Here is a 15,717-nt window from a genome sequence, read left to right as displayed (position 1 = left end):
CGAACAGAGCCTTGGGCAGGGGTCCTCGCGCCCGGGGAGGAGGCTCCCCATCACAGAAGCAAGTGCGTACGAGAGAAGCACCAGCAGGAACGAAGAAGCTTCAGAGCAAGACCATCCACGGGGTCCCCGGAATTCCCGTCGACGTCTGGTTCCAACGCCACAGGCGACTTTCACAGGCCGGTGGAGGGCTCCACCCAGCGCCTTCGAGACCCGTTCCACACGGGCCTCCCGTGACCGGGAGGGCGTCTAAACACACGGAGGGCCCTGCGGAGACACACGGCTGCCACCTAGAGTGTACCTTGGGACGCAGCCCCCACTGCCGGGCACCAGAGCCACCTCTGCTCACCGGTGCTCCGGGGCAGAGCCTCCTCCCTTCTCAGCCCTCCCGCAACAAGGCTCCAGGTTCAACCCGGGAGACCCTGTACCACGCATCTGTTTCACAAGGGGGTCGCGGCGGCCCCTTACGTGTTCCGCACAAACACATCTGCTCACGCGTCCAGATGTCTGCTCTCTACCCGGCGTCTCACAGATACAACTTAAAACACAGCAGCCAAGTCTGTACACATTTGGTTTTTACCAAACACGCGGGCACACTGGTACCAACAGATGCGGGGAGAGCGACTCAGGTCCACTTACCTCATGCCCTCGGTGGACTGGTGGCGGTAGTTGCGGTACAGCTGCGGGACCCCCAGCATGGCCTCGGTCAGCACGGCCAGGAAGCCCAGGGTCTCCACAAACAGGGCCGAGTCCATGGACAGGTATGTGACGTAGCCCGCCACTCCCGTGAAGGCCAGGACACACTGCACGTAGTCCCCAAAGCTGCTCCAGTGCCAGAAGTGGTGAGGGTCAAAGTCTAGGGCAAGAGGGAGAAAGAAATGTGAACGAGGCATACGGGTCGTGGTCAGCATGAGGACAGGATGTGGACTGAGTGAGGTCGAGGTCCGTGTACAGAAGACAGATACGGGCTGTGGGGCTCCATAAGCTCTCGACCAAGGCCGTGGGGAGGGGGCCGTGGTACAGATACGAATTCAACGGCAAGACGCTACAATCCTTCGATCCGCTGAGGACGTGGGCAGGGACCCTACTGGAGTCTCCGAACGCTCTTCCTGGGTGAAATCCTTGCCCCTTCCCTCCACAACTGCACTGCTAACCACGCATCTCATTTCTTCAGACGTAAAAGAGGAATAACTTAATCTCCCTCCTAGGGTTGTTTCAGCGGTTAATCTTCTGAACCCTACAGAGTGCCCAGCCCGTAAGCGCCCACCAAAGCTACGTGCTTGCCATCCCTGCACACATCACTGAGGGAACGTCGTCTGCTCCACAGATGCGTCCTGCAGAAACCGAGCGCATAGGCACTCACCATCAGCAAACCACAAGAAGTTCCTGGGCTTTGGCAGATAAACATGGAAGGCCCTGGGGACAGACGTGGCTTCAGGGAAGGTCAGGAAAATGGAGACACATACAGAGAGAACATGGGGGGGCACGATGCGCCCCAGGACTGGCCTGGCCCTCACTGGCAGGGTCTGGGCGGGGGCAAGGGTGCGGGCTAGGGGGCTGGCCACCCAGGGGCCGGGAAGTACCCTGAAGGGAATGTCCAGCCTGCGTACAGGTGCCTGTCCTCCCCGCCCCAGGCCCTCCCTCCCAGCTCCACCCCCTCACTCTGTAGGAGAACACCACCCCAGGTCTGAGCTAGAAAGCAGGCAGAGTGTGGGCAGGAGGCCAGAGGAGGGGGGACACGGTATGCAGGTGTGACGACACATCCCAGAGTCGGGCGCAGTGGGAGCGGCTCTGCCTCCTGAGTCAAGCCCGGCTGCCCGGTAGGGGTGGCCTGGGACCCGGGGCTGGGAGCAGACACTGAGGCATCCCCTACAGAAAACACGGAATCCCAAGACGGTGCAGCAAGGACACCTCAGACCTGGGGAGCTCCTGCCCTTGTGCCAGGGAGTGCCGGGAGCACATTCAGAGCCGAGGACGGGGGCCAGGACCGGGATGAGCTAAGGACGGCGGGAGACAGTTCGGGGGCCTGAGCGGAGCCAACAAGGCCTGAGCTCAGTCTGTCCGAAGCCTTTCTGTTTCAGGTTCTCAAGGAGCATGTCAGTTAACAAATAACTAACAGAAAATCCTACCAAAAGCTTCTGGGAAAAGACGGACACTAGACCCTTACCTTCGCAAATACAAAAATTAACTCAAAATGGATCAAAGACCTAAACATGAGAAACAAAACTCTGAGAAGAAAATACAGAAAGCTTCAGGGTGTCGGATTTTCAATGGTCTTTCCGATGTGACAGCAAAAGCAAAAATAAAGAGGGTGATATCAAAATTTGAGACTTCTGTGTTTCTAAGAAAAAAGCTCTTTGACATTATTGGTCTTGGCAACAATTTTTGGATATGACATCAAAAGTGCAAGGAATAGGGGCACCTGGGGGGCTCCATCGTTAAGTCTCTGCCTTTGGCTCAGGTCATGATCCCAGGGTCCTGGGATGGAGCCCCGCGCTGGGCTCCCTGCTCAGCAAGGAGCCTGCTTCTCCCTCTGCCTCTGTCTGCAACCCCTCTTGCTTGTACGCTCTCAGTGTCAAATAAATACACAAAATATTTTTATAAAATTAAAATTAAAAAAATTTTCAAATGTGTTGAGAGAATACATCTTAAAAATAATATAATAAAAATAAAGTAATTGTGTGAAGGTGTGGAAGTATTACTTAATCTCACCATGCACTTAGTTCACAATATCTGTGTATTAAAACATCACACTGCATGTCTTAAATTTAAAGGGTTATATGTCACTATCTCAACAGAGCTGAAAAAATTAATTTTTTTAAAAAATCTGTGTTTCAAGAGACACAATCAACAGTGAAAGGCAACCCAGGGAACGGGAGGATCCCAGGTCCAGGGAGGAAGTCGTGTGCGTGGACTACACAGAAGGCGCACAGCTCGGGAACCAGCCAGCGACCCAGGTTCCAAGAGGGCGAGGAGCCGAACAGGCGACGCACGAGGAGGTCCCCAGGGCCGCTCACCGTTGGAGAAGCGCAAGTCAAAACCAAGTGCGCCGCCGCTTCACGGCCCTTCCAACAACAGAAGTCGGCGGGGGCGAGGACGCGGCGAAACGGGGCCCTCGCGGGCTGCTGGTGGGGCGCGGAGGCCCTCCCGGAAAGCGCAGAGGGCGTCCTGGCAACGGCGAACAAGGCATCACCGCAGGAGCCGGGACTCTCCTTCCGGGTGTGCGCCCGGAGAGCGGGGACAGGGACTCGGGGACAGCTGCGCCCGGGGTCCCAGCGGCGGGGCTCCCGGGAGCGGGACCCGGAAGCCACTTGTGTCTGTCACCAGGTGGATGGAGACGCAAACGGTGGCCCACACGTGGACGGAGCGTTAGTCTGCCTTGAAGCGGAAGATTCTGCCCCGCGCGAAAACACGGATGGACCTGGAGGGAAACAAGCCCAGGACAGAAGAGAAGGGGAAGCGGAGTCCCCGTGCCTCCAAGCGCAGCGATTCGAATCCAGAGCGAAGGAAGCAAAAGGCACCGTCCGTGGCCGTCGCTGCTGCGGCCGGGAGGAGGGCTGAGGCGTCCTTCCAGGCTGGGGAAGTCTGGCCTGTGGGGGAGGAAGCCCCGGGGAGAGGCGCGTTCACACGCAGCGGCCACGGGAGGCGAGGGGCGTCCGAAGGCCCCGAACGGGAGAACTGAGTTTCCACCCCCTCCCCGTCGCCGCAGAGGCCAGCCTTACTCCCGGACACGACTGAGCAATGGGCAGAATGTACGTCTGCAGATCACTGGGTACGAGGCAGGAAAGGACAGTGACCTCTGGCAGATGGGAAACGGGCGAAGGGAGCCCAGCACGACTGCCGCAGGTCGGGCTAGAGCGACTTTCTGGGGACCCAGGCCGAGCCCACAGAAACCCGGAGCTGCGTCCAGGAAACGAGGCAGCTGGAGTCGGCAGGACAAAACTCCAGGAAGCAGGACAGCACGGAGAACGCGGGAGGTCTGCAGAGCGTCCTGCCCAGGCCCTTGGCGGAGCCGACCGCAGCCCAGGGAAAGAACCACCCGGGCGGGTAAGCGCTCGCCGTGCCCAGCGCCCAGCCACAAAGGGCCAGGAGTGCCCCTGCCCGCCAGAAGGGGGGCCTCCCGATCCTCCGGGCTTTGGGAGTCACCAGTCCAGACTGGGCAACGCTCTGGTCCCAGCCGACTCAGCAGAAAAGCAAGACCTAAAAAGATCAAACTGTTTCCAAGCTCCTGAACTGCATCCCCAGAACAAAGCTCACGCAGCTGTGGAAACTGAAGACGCCCCAGTGACAGCGGGGGTCGGACAGCCACAGCGGAAAGGAAACGGAAACGTGGCCCACGATGCAGCGGCAGATGGGCGACTGCAAGGACACGCACAGCGATGCGCACGCAGCTGACGAGGCGATCAAAACCGCCGTTGGACTCTGTTCCGTATGCTCAAACGGTCAGACAGAAAATTCTGCATTTATATAACATACGTACACACCAAATACACACATTGTTTAAGACCAACCCCCCCAAAAGCCGTCTGGGATCTGAGATGAGAAATACATGGACGGGATTCACATCAGATCAAACAAAGAAGAAAAGATTAGGAAACCTGAAGACAAAGGAAGAGAAGCCGCAAAATATGACAGAAAAGAGCATTTTTTTAGCAGAGCATTAGTAAGCTGTGGGATAACTTCAGGGAGCAGAGCTGTGTGGTTTGGAGTCCCTGAATTTTGGGGTGGGGGAGGGTAGAAAAAAGGAGCCAAGATCGTTGAAGAAAAGTAGGGCCAAAATTTTCCACAATTTTATGGACACTGTGAGTCATAAACCGAAGCAGCACAAGAAACCTGAGGAAAACCGTGTCATCGTAACGACACCTCAGCACGAGGAATAACACGGGGACGACGCGGCGGCCAGAAGACGCTCACACGCGAGGAACGGAGAACGCGCCCTCGGGTCGCGCGTCCGGCGCAGCCCAGGCAGGGAGGGCTCACCTGCGCCGACGGAGAGAAAACGCAGCCGCTTAGACGGTCAGACCTCACGGAAATGTCTTCCAACATGAAGGTGGGTGATAAAGACTTTTCTACCTTTAAAAGCTTAAAAACCCATCACCAGAGAGCCGTGGCCCCGAAACCCTGCGGAGAAGGACGGCGGCACCGATGGAAACCGGATCTGACCTCCGGCAAGGACGCGGTAACTAAGTGCGCAGATGTACACGGTGCTTTTCTCATAGTCTCATTCTCTTTAATAAGTGACTCGAACACAAATAAGAACAAAAGAGCAGGGGTTCAGCACACGCATAGGACAGCTGCCCAGCGACCGGCGGCAGAGACGGGCAAGCGGACCCCGCCGCGGGCCGGGCTCTCGGCTGCACGCGCAGCGCCCGGGCGTCCCCCCAGGGCAGACGGAGGGAAAGGTGAGCACCGCAGGCCCCAAGCCACTGCCCATGCACGGATACGGAAAAAGAGAAATTAAAGTCAGCAAAGAAAGTTAGTTAGTATTTTGCATTGAATGTAGCGAACTTAGAGGCAACAAGTCCGCCGCGCCGCTGCGGAGAGCTCCTGGCCACCCGCTCGGCCGCGGCGCCTGTGCCAGAGCAAGGGTGCGGGAGGGCAGGGGAGGAGCAAGTTACACCCGCCGGCATCGGGCGCGGGGCGGCTCCGCCGCTGGGGCGTCCAGCTCTTGGTTTCCGCTCGGGCCGTGAGCTCGGGGTCGTGGGATCGAGCCCCACGCCGGGCTCTGCGCTCAGTGGGGAGCCTGCTTCGAGGTCTCTCCCTCTCCCTCTGATCCTCCCGCTCAAGCTCCCTCCAAAAACAAGTCAATCAATCTTTAAACCCAAAGTGAACAGATAAAAGGAAGTAAGAATAACAGAAACCAATACCCAGAAAACAGGAAAAAAGAGAAAACCACTGAAACCAAAAGGAGACCCACCATCTCTAGGCAGGATAAAAGAGAAACTGTGAAGGAATCAAGAGGAAATGAATAAAACAAGTAACCAATCCCCATCAGGAAGCTGAATGTGAATTAAAAATTTCCCACAAACGGGGCGTCTGGGTGGCTCAGTGGGTTAAGCCTCTGCCTTCGGCTCGGGTCATGATCCCAGGGTCCTGGGATCGAGCCCCACATTGGGCTCTCTGCTCTGCGGGGGGCCTGCCTCCCCCTCTCTCTGCCTGCTGGTGATCTCTGTCTGTCAAATAAATAAATAAAATCTTTAAAAAAAAAAAAAAAAACTTCCCACAAAGATAACTCCGGGCACAGACGGCTTCCCCGAGGGACCTCACAAGCTCAAGCACACCGAAAAGCACGGAGCAGCTCCCAGCTCACTCCACGGCGCCGGCACCGTCCGACACCAACCCCAGACAAAGGCATCGTAAGCGAACCACAGACCGACAGCTTTCGTGAACGCAGACGTAAGAACTCGGAAGAGGCTGCGGCAAATAAACTCGCACACAGAAGGGTAAGCACCTCGCGACAGAGCAGGGTTCATCCCGGGAGCGCAGGGCTGCGTGACTCCCAGGAACCAATCCCGCGGTGCACGACGTCTTCTTAAACTAAAACAGGAAAACATACGCTCATCTCAACAGATGAACGAAAAGCGTCTGACAAACTCCACACACATGAACGATGGAGGAATAAAGGGAACTTCCGCGACCTGAGGACAAAACACACAAAAGCCCTGCGGCTAACGCCACATCGTGCGGACACCCTGAGACCAGGAAGCCTGAGACGGGAACGGGACAGGAGCGCTCGCCAGCCCCCAGAGCGCGCCACGGCGACGAAGCAGGAGACGTGAGACGCGTCCGTCCGGGCAGGAAGAGGGAGCCCCACCTCTCCTCGCTGGCGACGCGATCGTGACCGCATTTCACAGACGCGGAAGGAACCCACGGGAACCCATGAGCGCAGCAAGGCCGCAGACGGTACGCTCAGCACACAACAACCAACCGGGTCTCTACGTACGAGCAGTGAACAATGAGAAAGTAGAATTTAAAGAGCAAAGCCGTCTAGGACACCACCAGTCACTCAGGGATCAGTGGGACGTGTGAGACCAGCACACGGTGAAATTCAGACACTCGGTGCTCATGGGCCGGAAGCCTCGGGGCTCTGTGCGGGTTCCCAGACCAGCCCCGGGTCCCGTGATCTTTCTAGAAGGACTGACACAGGAGGAGCGTAACTCCTCCAGCAACAAACTACTGACAACGGGAGTCAGGCTCCGCCGAGGAAGCTCCCAGAGACTCAAGGCCCAGAGTTTTTACTGCAGACACCCGGCCTGGCACGCCTCACAATCCCACTTCCAGAAAGGAAGCAAGTGTCCAGCACATCCCCCGTCATACCCAAGTCCAGGCACAAAGAGCCCCTCCCCCAGGGCTGGGATGGAGGCAAAGTCTCCTGGAAATCCGGACGCCAGCCCTGGGCCAACTGCGCACACGGGCCCTTCTAAGGCTGCTGTGTGAACACCTTCTGCATTACTGCAGGATGTCCGTTTCCCCCAGATTAATCTGAGATTCAAAATAATCCCCAAATCCTAGCATGTTTTTTGTAGAAATTGACAGACTGATTCTAAAATTCTACCAAAACGCACAGAATCCAGAACAAAGTTGGAAGACTAACAACACCTGATTGCAAGACTTCTCACCAAGACAGTGTGGTCCTGACCAGGGACGCAGGAGTCAGACGCCGATTGTCGATAAACACACGAAGGCAACTGAGCGGGGAGAAGACGGTGTCTGGACAGCCACATGCAGGTACGGGCCGTAGCGAACCCTCCCATCACCAACAAAAACGAACTCAGAGCGGATCACGGATCGAAACGCAGAACCCAGGGGCACCTGGGGGTTCCGTGGATGAGGCCTCTGCCTTCGGCTCCGGTACGATCCCGGGGTCCTGGGATCGAGTCCCGCGTCCGGCTCCCTGCTCGGTGGGGGGGTCTGCGTCGCCCTCGGCCCCTCCCCCCACGCTTGGGTGCGCCTGCTCTGTCTCAGGCTCAGATAAATAAATAAAATCTTTAACATAAGTAAGTAAGTGTAAAAGACAGGACAGTTATACGAAGGTTTCTGACACATCAAAAGCGTCACCCGTAAAGGAACAAACTGATAAAGTGGATTTGATAAAATTAAAAACGTTAAAGAAAAAAATCCCCTCAGAGCTCGGCGAGAACAGCGTCCCGGCCGGCCGATCGGGGCACCTCACCAGCGAGGACGCAGAGACGACAGCTGGCCGGGCCAAGGTGCCCACCGTCCGCCGTGAGAGGACAGCCACCCCGAGACGCCCGCACGTCCCTCCGAGGCCTGCAAGCGGAAGGAGGCGCAGACTCGGTGTGGACGAGGTGCCAGCCGGGAGCTCACTCGCCGCAGGGCGCGGGGCAGCACTCGGACACCGTGGACGGTTTCCGAGGAAGCCGAACCCACTCACCGTCGGGTCCGGCCAGTGCCCGCCCACGTGCACCCCGGGGAGAGAAGGCCCCGTCCACGGACGTTCTGCGCAGCCTTATTTGGACCAGCCCCACGGCCCAGCTCCAAGGCCCGGTACCACCGACACCAGCACGGGCGGACCGCTCCCGCCGCAGCTCGGACCCACCGCAGGCAGCTCTGCCGTGTGGACGGAGACAAGCGGGACGACCCCGTCTGCTCTAAGTCCAGTCAATGCCAGTGGACGTGCAGGGGAAGCGGTCGGTGGTGCCTGCTGGCGGGGAGCAGCTGGGGTGACCGAGGGAACTCGGGGGCAGGCGTGCTCGGGCTCTAGACCGCACTGGGGAGGGTGTCACAGGCACGCGTCCACACTCACCCAAACCGCACACCTTAAGACAGGCCGCTGTGTGCTGACTGTGTCTCAGCAACATGGGGTGGCCCACAGGGACTGGGGAGCCACACGGTGGGGAGAAGGACCCCCCGTGCTCAGGAGCCACCCTGGCCCCGTCCACACCGCCAGCCCACAGGCTCCCGAGCCACATCCAGGGGTGACAACACAGGATGGCAGCTGTACTAGGGATTTCCACAAAAGCGGAAAAGAGCCCGTTCCCGGCTGAGACCCCTGCGCTGCCCAGGGTCCCAGGCCTGATCCCCACCCCGGGCGGCTGGAGGGGCGGGCCTCCCCCCGCGGCACAGCCCGCGGACACTCTGTCTGGGCTGGCCGTCACCCCTCACGTACCCCGCACGTCCCGCGAGCTTCCCCGCCCTCCCAGCCCCGTCTCGAGGCTCACCCCAGGCCACACGGCCACCCACTGGGGGAGCCCAGCAGCCCCCACCTCCGTGATCCAGGCTTTCCCGTTTGCTGCTCTCTGGCCACACCCGGCGCTCAGGAGCACACACTCCCCAGACCACAGGACAGACGTCCATTCCTGTGGGACACCGCCCTCGGTTCACACGTTCCTTTTCTTCCCTCATACTGCGGACCCCACCTTTTCTGGGGGGAGATGTTCCTGAGTCTCTGGGGTTCCGGGGTAGGGAGGATAGCCCCGTGGCCAAGCGCAAAAGAGGAACCCTAAGCGACACGGGCCTCGGCCGGCAAAGCTGGGGACGCGGCAAGCTGCCCGGTTTCCCAGCTCTGTGCTCATGGGCACGGCACTGTGGAAAGTGTGTCCACAGAGCAGAACCCAGGTCTGCCCCCTGACCCCGAGGACACCACACCATTCACCAAACTCCTGTGCCCGCCTAACACCCTTCTTCCCAATTCCTCCCCAACCAGAAATTCGGCGGGGGGCGGGGGGGGGAGATGCGGTGCCACTCGTGACTGCCAGTGTCCTTTGCTGGGGTAGGAAGTGACCGTCCCACACGCACAAGTCCCAGGAGCCGCAGGGGCCCATGGCCCAGGGACCCCACAGGACAGTCCTGACCAGTGACACGTCTCTGCCAACGGCGCCTCAGCTGTGCCTCAGCACAGACACCAAATACCATGGATTCGTCCCGGATTCTCCCGTTTCAACGAGGAAACAGCAACCTATGCGTGACCCAGCGGTCCCCCGTCAGTGACGTAGGCTGGGTCTCCACAAAGTCCCCATCTGGAGCAGAACTGCAGCCCGGAAGGTCGCCACAGACCTCAGCCCGCCCTCTGCCCCTGAGTGCAGCTTTCCCGGTCCTGCAGCCCCCCAGCCCCCAGCTCACTCAGCTGGAGCCCTCCACGTCTCTGAGTCCAGGAGGCACAGCCGCAGATGCCCCTCTGCAGAAGGCTCTTCGTGTCCGCTCCCAGCGCCCCAAGCCAAACACTGGGGGATACTGAGGCAGCACCACCGGCTGGATGTAAGGCAGGTGGGACAGCAGGACCCCCTCCCCCAGCCCAAACCGGGCAGGGGGCAGCTGCCAGCGGCCACAGGGCTGAGGGAGTTGAGGGCCCGGAGGCTGCTGAGGTCTCAGGCTCCACTGACTTGGTTTCACTCCTCACTGCTCTGTGCAGAGCTGCGAAGGCCTGCAAGGGGGCCTGGGCATCTCTCCGCACAGCCTTCGGGCCTCGTGGGACTGCAGAGGGCCTGGCCGGGCAGGGAGTGAGGCCGAGTCCAGTCCGAGCACTGCCCCAGCCGCTGCGGGGGTGGGGGGGGGTGATGGCCGGCCCCCAGCTCTGCAGCCTGACCCCTAGGACAGCAGCAGCAGTCGGCCCCTAAAAGACCCCGTCCCCAGCCTCCCCTGAGGAGCAGGAGCCACAGAGACCCTGGCCCTCCCCGAGGACGAGGACACCCTAGCCCTCACAGGTCACTTCCTGGCTGGCTTGACCTTATCAGGGCTACACCGCGGACCCCCTCAGTGATGGAACAGTTCCGTAACCCCGGCGGTTTCTGCTCCTGCAATTTCCACCCAACTCCCGGACCTCGAAGCCCGCGAGCACCCCTGTGTGGCCCACTCCCGCCAGTTCAGGCAGAGTCCCGCCTGCCGGAGAGAGGCTGAGAAAGCAGGGCAGAGGGCAGGCTGTGTTCCCTTCCCCAGGGCCAAAACGACAACCAGAAGTTGCTGGAGAAAGCGGGGGCTCCCCACATAGCCATGGGCTCCCCATGTGCCCCGAGAAGCACGGAGAGTGCAGGCGTCCATAGCTGTTCCCGTCCGTCAGAAGCTGCTGGCCCCGGACACAGGCTCCTGGCCTCTGCCAGCTCTGCCCCCAGATCCCCAGAAGCTGGGGAGGGGGGAAGGTGTGAACTTGAGGGCTGCCATCCCATGGTCCACGACACACACAGTACCCAGTGACGTGGGTGCAGCCAGGGACGAGCTGTGGGACAAGCAGCAGCTGCCTGAGGACTGGGTCTGCTGGCTCTGTCCTGCGGGATGGGACCCCCAGCTGCATGCAGCAGGCGGCTCCTGGTAAGGGCCGGCCACTCCCCAAGGACAAGGAGAAATGCAGGTACCGAGAGGGCCTGCCACAGCAGCCACAGCAGCCACAGCAACGTCACCAAAGCTGAGCACCCCTGGCCACTGTCACCCCTGCATACCAAAAGCTGAGCTCTCTCCTAGCCTCTGTCACCCCTGCAGCAGAAGCCAAGAACTCCCCTGGCCCCCGTCACCCCTGCTCCAGAAGCCCAGCTCCCCCAGGCCCTGTCACCCTGCAGCCGGAAACTGCCTGTCCCAATGGGCGCCCCCACCACCGGGGCCCACAGAGCCTCGTGCCTCATATAGCCTGGGGCTCCCGCCACGCAGCTTCTGCCCAGGAGTGGGGGCTGGGCAGGGCAGCAAGCCTAGCATCGAGTGGTCAGCCCCAGTCCCCGGAGGCTCAGATGCTCCCACAGGCAAGGGCCCCCACGGGAAAAGACGGGGGGTCGGAGGGGGGGCACGGCCTGGGCCTGTGATGACAGCCTACCCATCAGAGGGCCCAGCCTGCCTCTTGCTGCTGTGTGGCTTCCCGCACAACGACGTGGCCTCCCTGGGCCTGTCCCCGCTGTAAAATGGAGAAATCTCCGTACATTCCACACGGGCCACGTGAAAATTAACCAACTTCTCGTAAAAGACTTAAAACAGTGTCTGGCACATACAGAGCGCTCAGTGTCCGCTACGTCGACGACAAAGTCTCCTGCGTGAAATCCTCAGGGCCAGAGGACCACGTCATGTCTTCCCCGCCCACGCGGGGGCAGACACACCCACGCAGCTCCAGGGTGAGTCCCCCTGTGCTGCTTCCTAACGAGTCCCCCCTTCCTGAGCCCAGCAGCGGACCCGCACCATCTGGGAACCAGACTCAGCAGAACTCGGGGACCAGCCCAGCTCCCCCTCCACTCAGGTCCCAGCCCATGCTCAGCCAGGGGGTCTCATCTGCAAAAGCACTCCCTTCCCCAGGGGCAGGGTCCACGCTGCTGGGGCAGAGGCTGCCCCAGACACACCCGGGTCTTTCTGAGGTGACAGGATGCAAGGAAGCGCCCCAAGAATTGTGGCAGGACGCAGGGACTCACCGGCAACCCAAGCAGACACGGGTTAGTCACTGAGTGAGGCAGGAAGCCATGAATCCCTGCCCTTATCATCAAACATGGGGATGCATGGAAGTTTGAGGAGGAGTGGGATCTTCACAAGCGTTCAGGTGTCCCCCAGAAATAGGTACAAACCACAGAGAGAGGCGTGGGAGCCGGAGCAATAGCCAGGAACGGCGCCATGCAGCCCCTGGAGGAGGGAGAGCACAGGGACCACGAGACGAGGTGCCCCAGGGTCCCAGTACCCCCAAGGAGCCTCCAGGAACCCCCAGGACCACCCAGAGCCCCCTATGACCCTCCAGGAACCCCAGGACGAAGGTCTGGAACTGACCCCTGCGAGCACAGGACAGGAGCATGGGACAGCTGAGCACACGGGCGGCTCTGGGGACCCGTCCCTGCACCGGCGAGCGCACGCTGAGGCTGGTGGGCTGGTCTGAGCAGAACCTCACCGTGGCCCACAGACGCCGGAATCCTGCTTTCCAGAGCCAGCCCTGGAGGGTCTGGGGTCACCAGGCAGCAAGTCAGACACTTCCTCGCAAACAGCTGAGAAAAAGCGGTGCCCTCCTACCCTAACTTTGTGGCCTTTCCAAAAAATGCAAATGTTCAGAAATCAGGTCTTCCTGAAAACAAAGCCACCCTCACTCCTTCCTTCGACGCCCTGGATCAGACTAAGACGCGGCTCTGGTCACACGCCCCTGCCCAGGCACGACCGCTCGTCCGTGCGACGGCTGAGTGCCCGCTCAGTCTGGGGACACCGTCCCGATCTCCGACCCCATGACCCTGGGCTCACACGCTGACAAGGAAGACGGGGTGCCAGGCCCCATGGGGGAGCACGTGCTGTCACCAGAGGGGTCACCAGAGGAAGCCTGGGGAGGGCGGCCTGCAAGGCTCCTGATGGGGCGGAGGGGCTGGTCAGGAGGCAGCTGGCTCTCCAAGGTGGGGTACGGCCACTCTGCCCAACCCTCCAAGCCCACCCCGGCTTTAACTCTGCCTGACAGGGATGCAGCGGGTTAGCAAAGGGCTGTGCAATCCAGCTGCAGGACTACAGAACTGTGGGCCACAGGGTTCACCGCACTGACCCACCTTCCCTGCCCACCCACGCACCACCCTTGCCGGGCAGGCCTGCCGACCAGCAGGCCACTGCTGTGAGGGGGGGATCCGGGGACCCGAAGGTCCCAGAGCGCCACCCCCCCCGGGAGCAGAGTATGACCAGTGAGCAGGAACACCTGCCCTTGTTCAAAAACACTGTCCTGGGGGGTCCCACCATGCCCCCGAGGCTGACCCCCCAGCAGATGGGCTGGCCTTCGGCACCCCGAATTGCAGGACCCTTCCCTCTTACTCTGTTGGCTTGCAAGGACTCTGTGCTGACAACTTGTGCTCAGTGGGGCTCCCTGCACTGGGCGACAGGAGGGCCCAGGCTCAGAGGCCCGCACCGGCCTCCACGGCAGGCTGCTGGCTCAGGCCCGCGGAGCCGCAGGGTGCTCGAGGTCCCCGTGCTGGACGCAGCAGGAAGAGCAGCAGACGGACTGGGAAACGCAGCTTCTCCCCAAATCAAAACAGCACTTCGGTTTGAGTTTTAAGGCTGCTTCTAAAACCTTACCGGAGGACATGACCTTCTGTTCAGGTGAACATCCTGCCCTACCCCCCACCAAACAGAAAACCAACCGTGAACGAGCAGGGGCACCTTCAGGCAGCTCTAAGCAAAACCAGAAAAGCTCCCTGTTCTCCCAGCCTGAAACCTCCTCTGCGACGGGACGGCGGCCACTCTCCCCAGCGAGACAGCGCAGTGTGTGCACCCCGTGAAGTGTCCTAACATCTGTTTAATAGGAGCGCGTCTGAGACTCGGCCCGCGGCCCCCACCGCTCCAGGGGGGCGGCCGCTATATGCCCCAGCCCCGCAGTGCCGCGGGTTCTCCAGGGGCAGCCGGGGCCAGCACTTCCAGCCCTCAGCTGACTGCTGCAGGCAAGCACGCAGAGCCCCCGGGGCGCGGCTCCCCACACACTCAGCGACAGAGGCTGCAGGGAATAGCGTCCCCTCCCAACCTGCTCCTGGGACTGAGGGCCCGCGCTGGGAGGGCCGAACCGTCCCCTCGGTCCCACACTCAGAAGAGCAGGGGCGTCACCCCAGAGAAGCTGGTGCTGCCCCAGCCCCCAGCTGCAGAGCGGGGGTTCCGAGGTCTGTCTCACAAATGGGGCGCACAGGAACAGGCCGGTGTGTCGCTCTCCCTAAAGGGAGGAACAGGAGCAGGTGCAAACCTAAGGCCTGACGAAAGCAGTGGGGACCTTGGTAGAGGAGCAACCGGGAGCTGACAGCTCAGCGTGGCAGCTCCTGAACCAGCTCCGCATGCATCAGACAAAAACAGCCCTCCTGGGGCACAGCAGCCTTGGAGACGGCCCTCGAGATCCCCCCGCCTGATGAGCCACTCGTGCCCTCCCGGGCGTTACCCACCCAATAGAGCCATCGACCCGCCTGGGCTGCCGATCTGCTAGCCATGGGCAGAGGCGCACAGGGGCGTGTGATTCCGACGGGGGCCGGCCACCCAGAAGCTCAACAGGGGAACCCAGGAGGGTCAAAGACAGCTCGACCCACAGCCCTGCCTGGGGGAGGACAGGTTCAGAGATGGCACCAGACGAACCCACTGGCCCGACACCCGACACATCGGCAAACAAGCCTCCCCACCAACATGGGGGCGGGGGTCCCGGAGTGAGTCGCTACAGTATTTTACAACACACAGCTTTCAGCAAAATGTTTGAGAACTGCAAAGAAATGGGAAAGTGGCCCATATGCAGAAGAAAAATAAGAGGAAACAAAACTCTTTTTGAAGGGGCACAGCCACTGGACTGAGCAGAAATGACTTTAAAACAGTCACTCTAAGTGTTCAAAGAACCACAGAAAACCATAAAGAAGTAAAGGAGAGCATAATGACAGTGTCTCGTCACACAGAAAATCAGTACAGGGGCACGCGGGCGGCTCAGTAGGTTAAGCGTCTGCCTTCAGCTCGGGTCATGACCTCAGGGTCCTGGGATGGAGCCCCGAGTCAGGCTCCCTGCTTAGCGGGGAGCCTGCTTCTCCCTCTGCTGCTCCCTCTGGCCCTTGCCCCACTCATGTATGATGTATCCTCCCTCTCTCTCTAATAAACAAATAAAATCTTTTTTTTAAAAAAGTGAAATAAGGGAAAAAATTTCATCAAACAACAGCAACCATAGGAGGACTGCAGTAGCTATACTAAGATCAGAAAACAAAGAGACTTTAAAACAAAAAAAATGACTAGAAATAGGGGGACAATTTACAATCAAGAGCCAATCCATCAGTCGGATAAAAGTATAAACATATAAACAAACACAGACACGCCTAACAACAGTCC

The 15,717-nt window shown here is 60.0% G+C and overlaps 1 protein-coding gene across 3 annotated transcripts in view; it reads right to left on the bottom strand.

Moving 5' to 3' along the window:
* SLC66A2 (solute carrier family 66 member 2) overlaps positions 1 to 15,717 on the bottom strand; it is a 44,786-nt gene that overhangs the window by 9,564 nt on the left and 19,505 nt on the right. For 2 of the 3 annotated variants that reach the window (XM_044242771.1, XM_044242772.1), the window contains one exon: positions 637 to 853. In XM_044242771.1, coding sequence (XP_044098706.1) covers positions 637 to 853 — 217 coding nt within the window. Of the gene's footprint in view, positions 1 to 70; positions 265 to 636; positions 854 to 15,717 lie in introns of all 3 variants that reach the window. The other variant, XR_006383870.1, reaches the window with a different exon arrangement.

The sequence above is a fragment of the Neovison vison genome, chromosome 3, assembly GCF_020171115.1.
Source record: "Neovison vison isolate M4711 chromosome 3, ASM_NN_V1, whole genome shotgun sequence".
Lineage (NCBI taxonomy): Eukaryota > Metazoa > Chordata > Mammalia > Carnivora > Mustelidae > Neogale > Neogale vison.
This window is presented reverse-complemented; position numbering and strand designations above follow the sequence as displayed.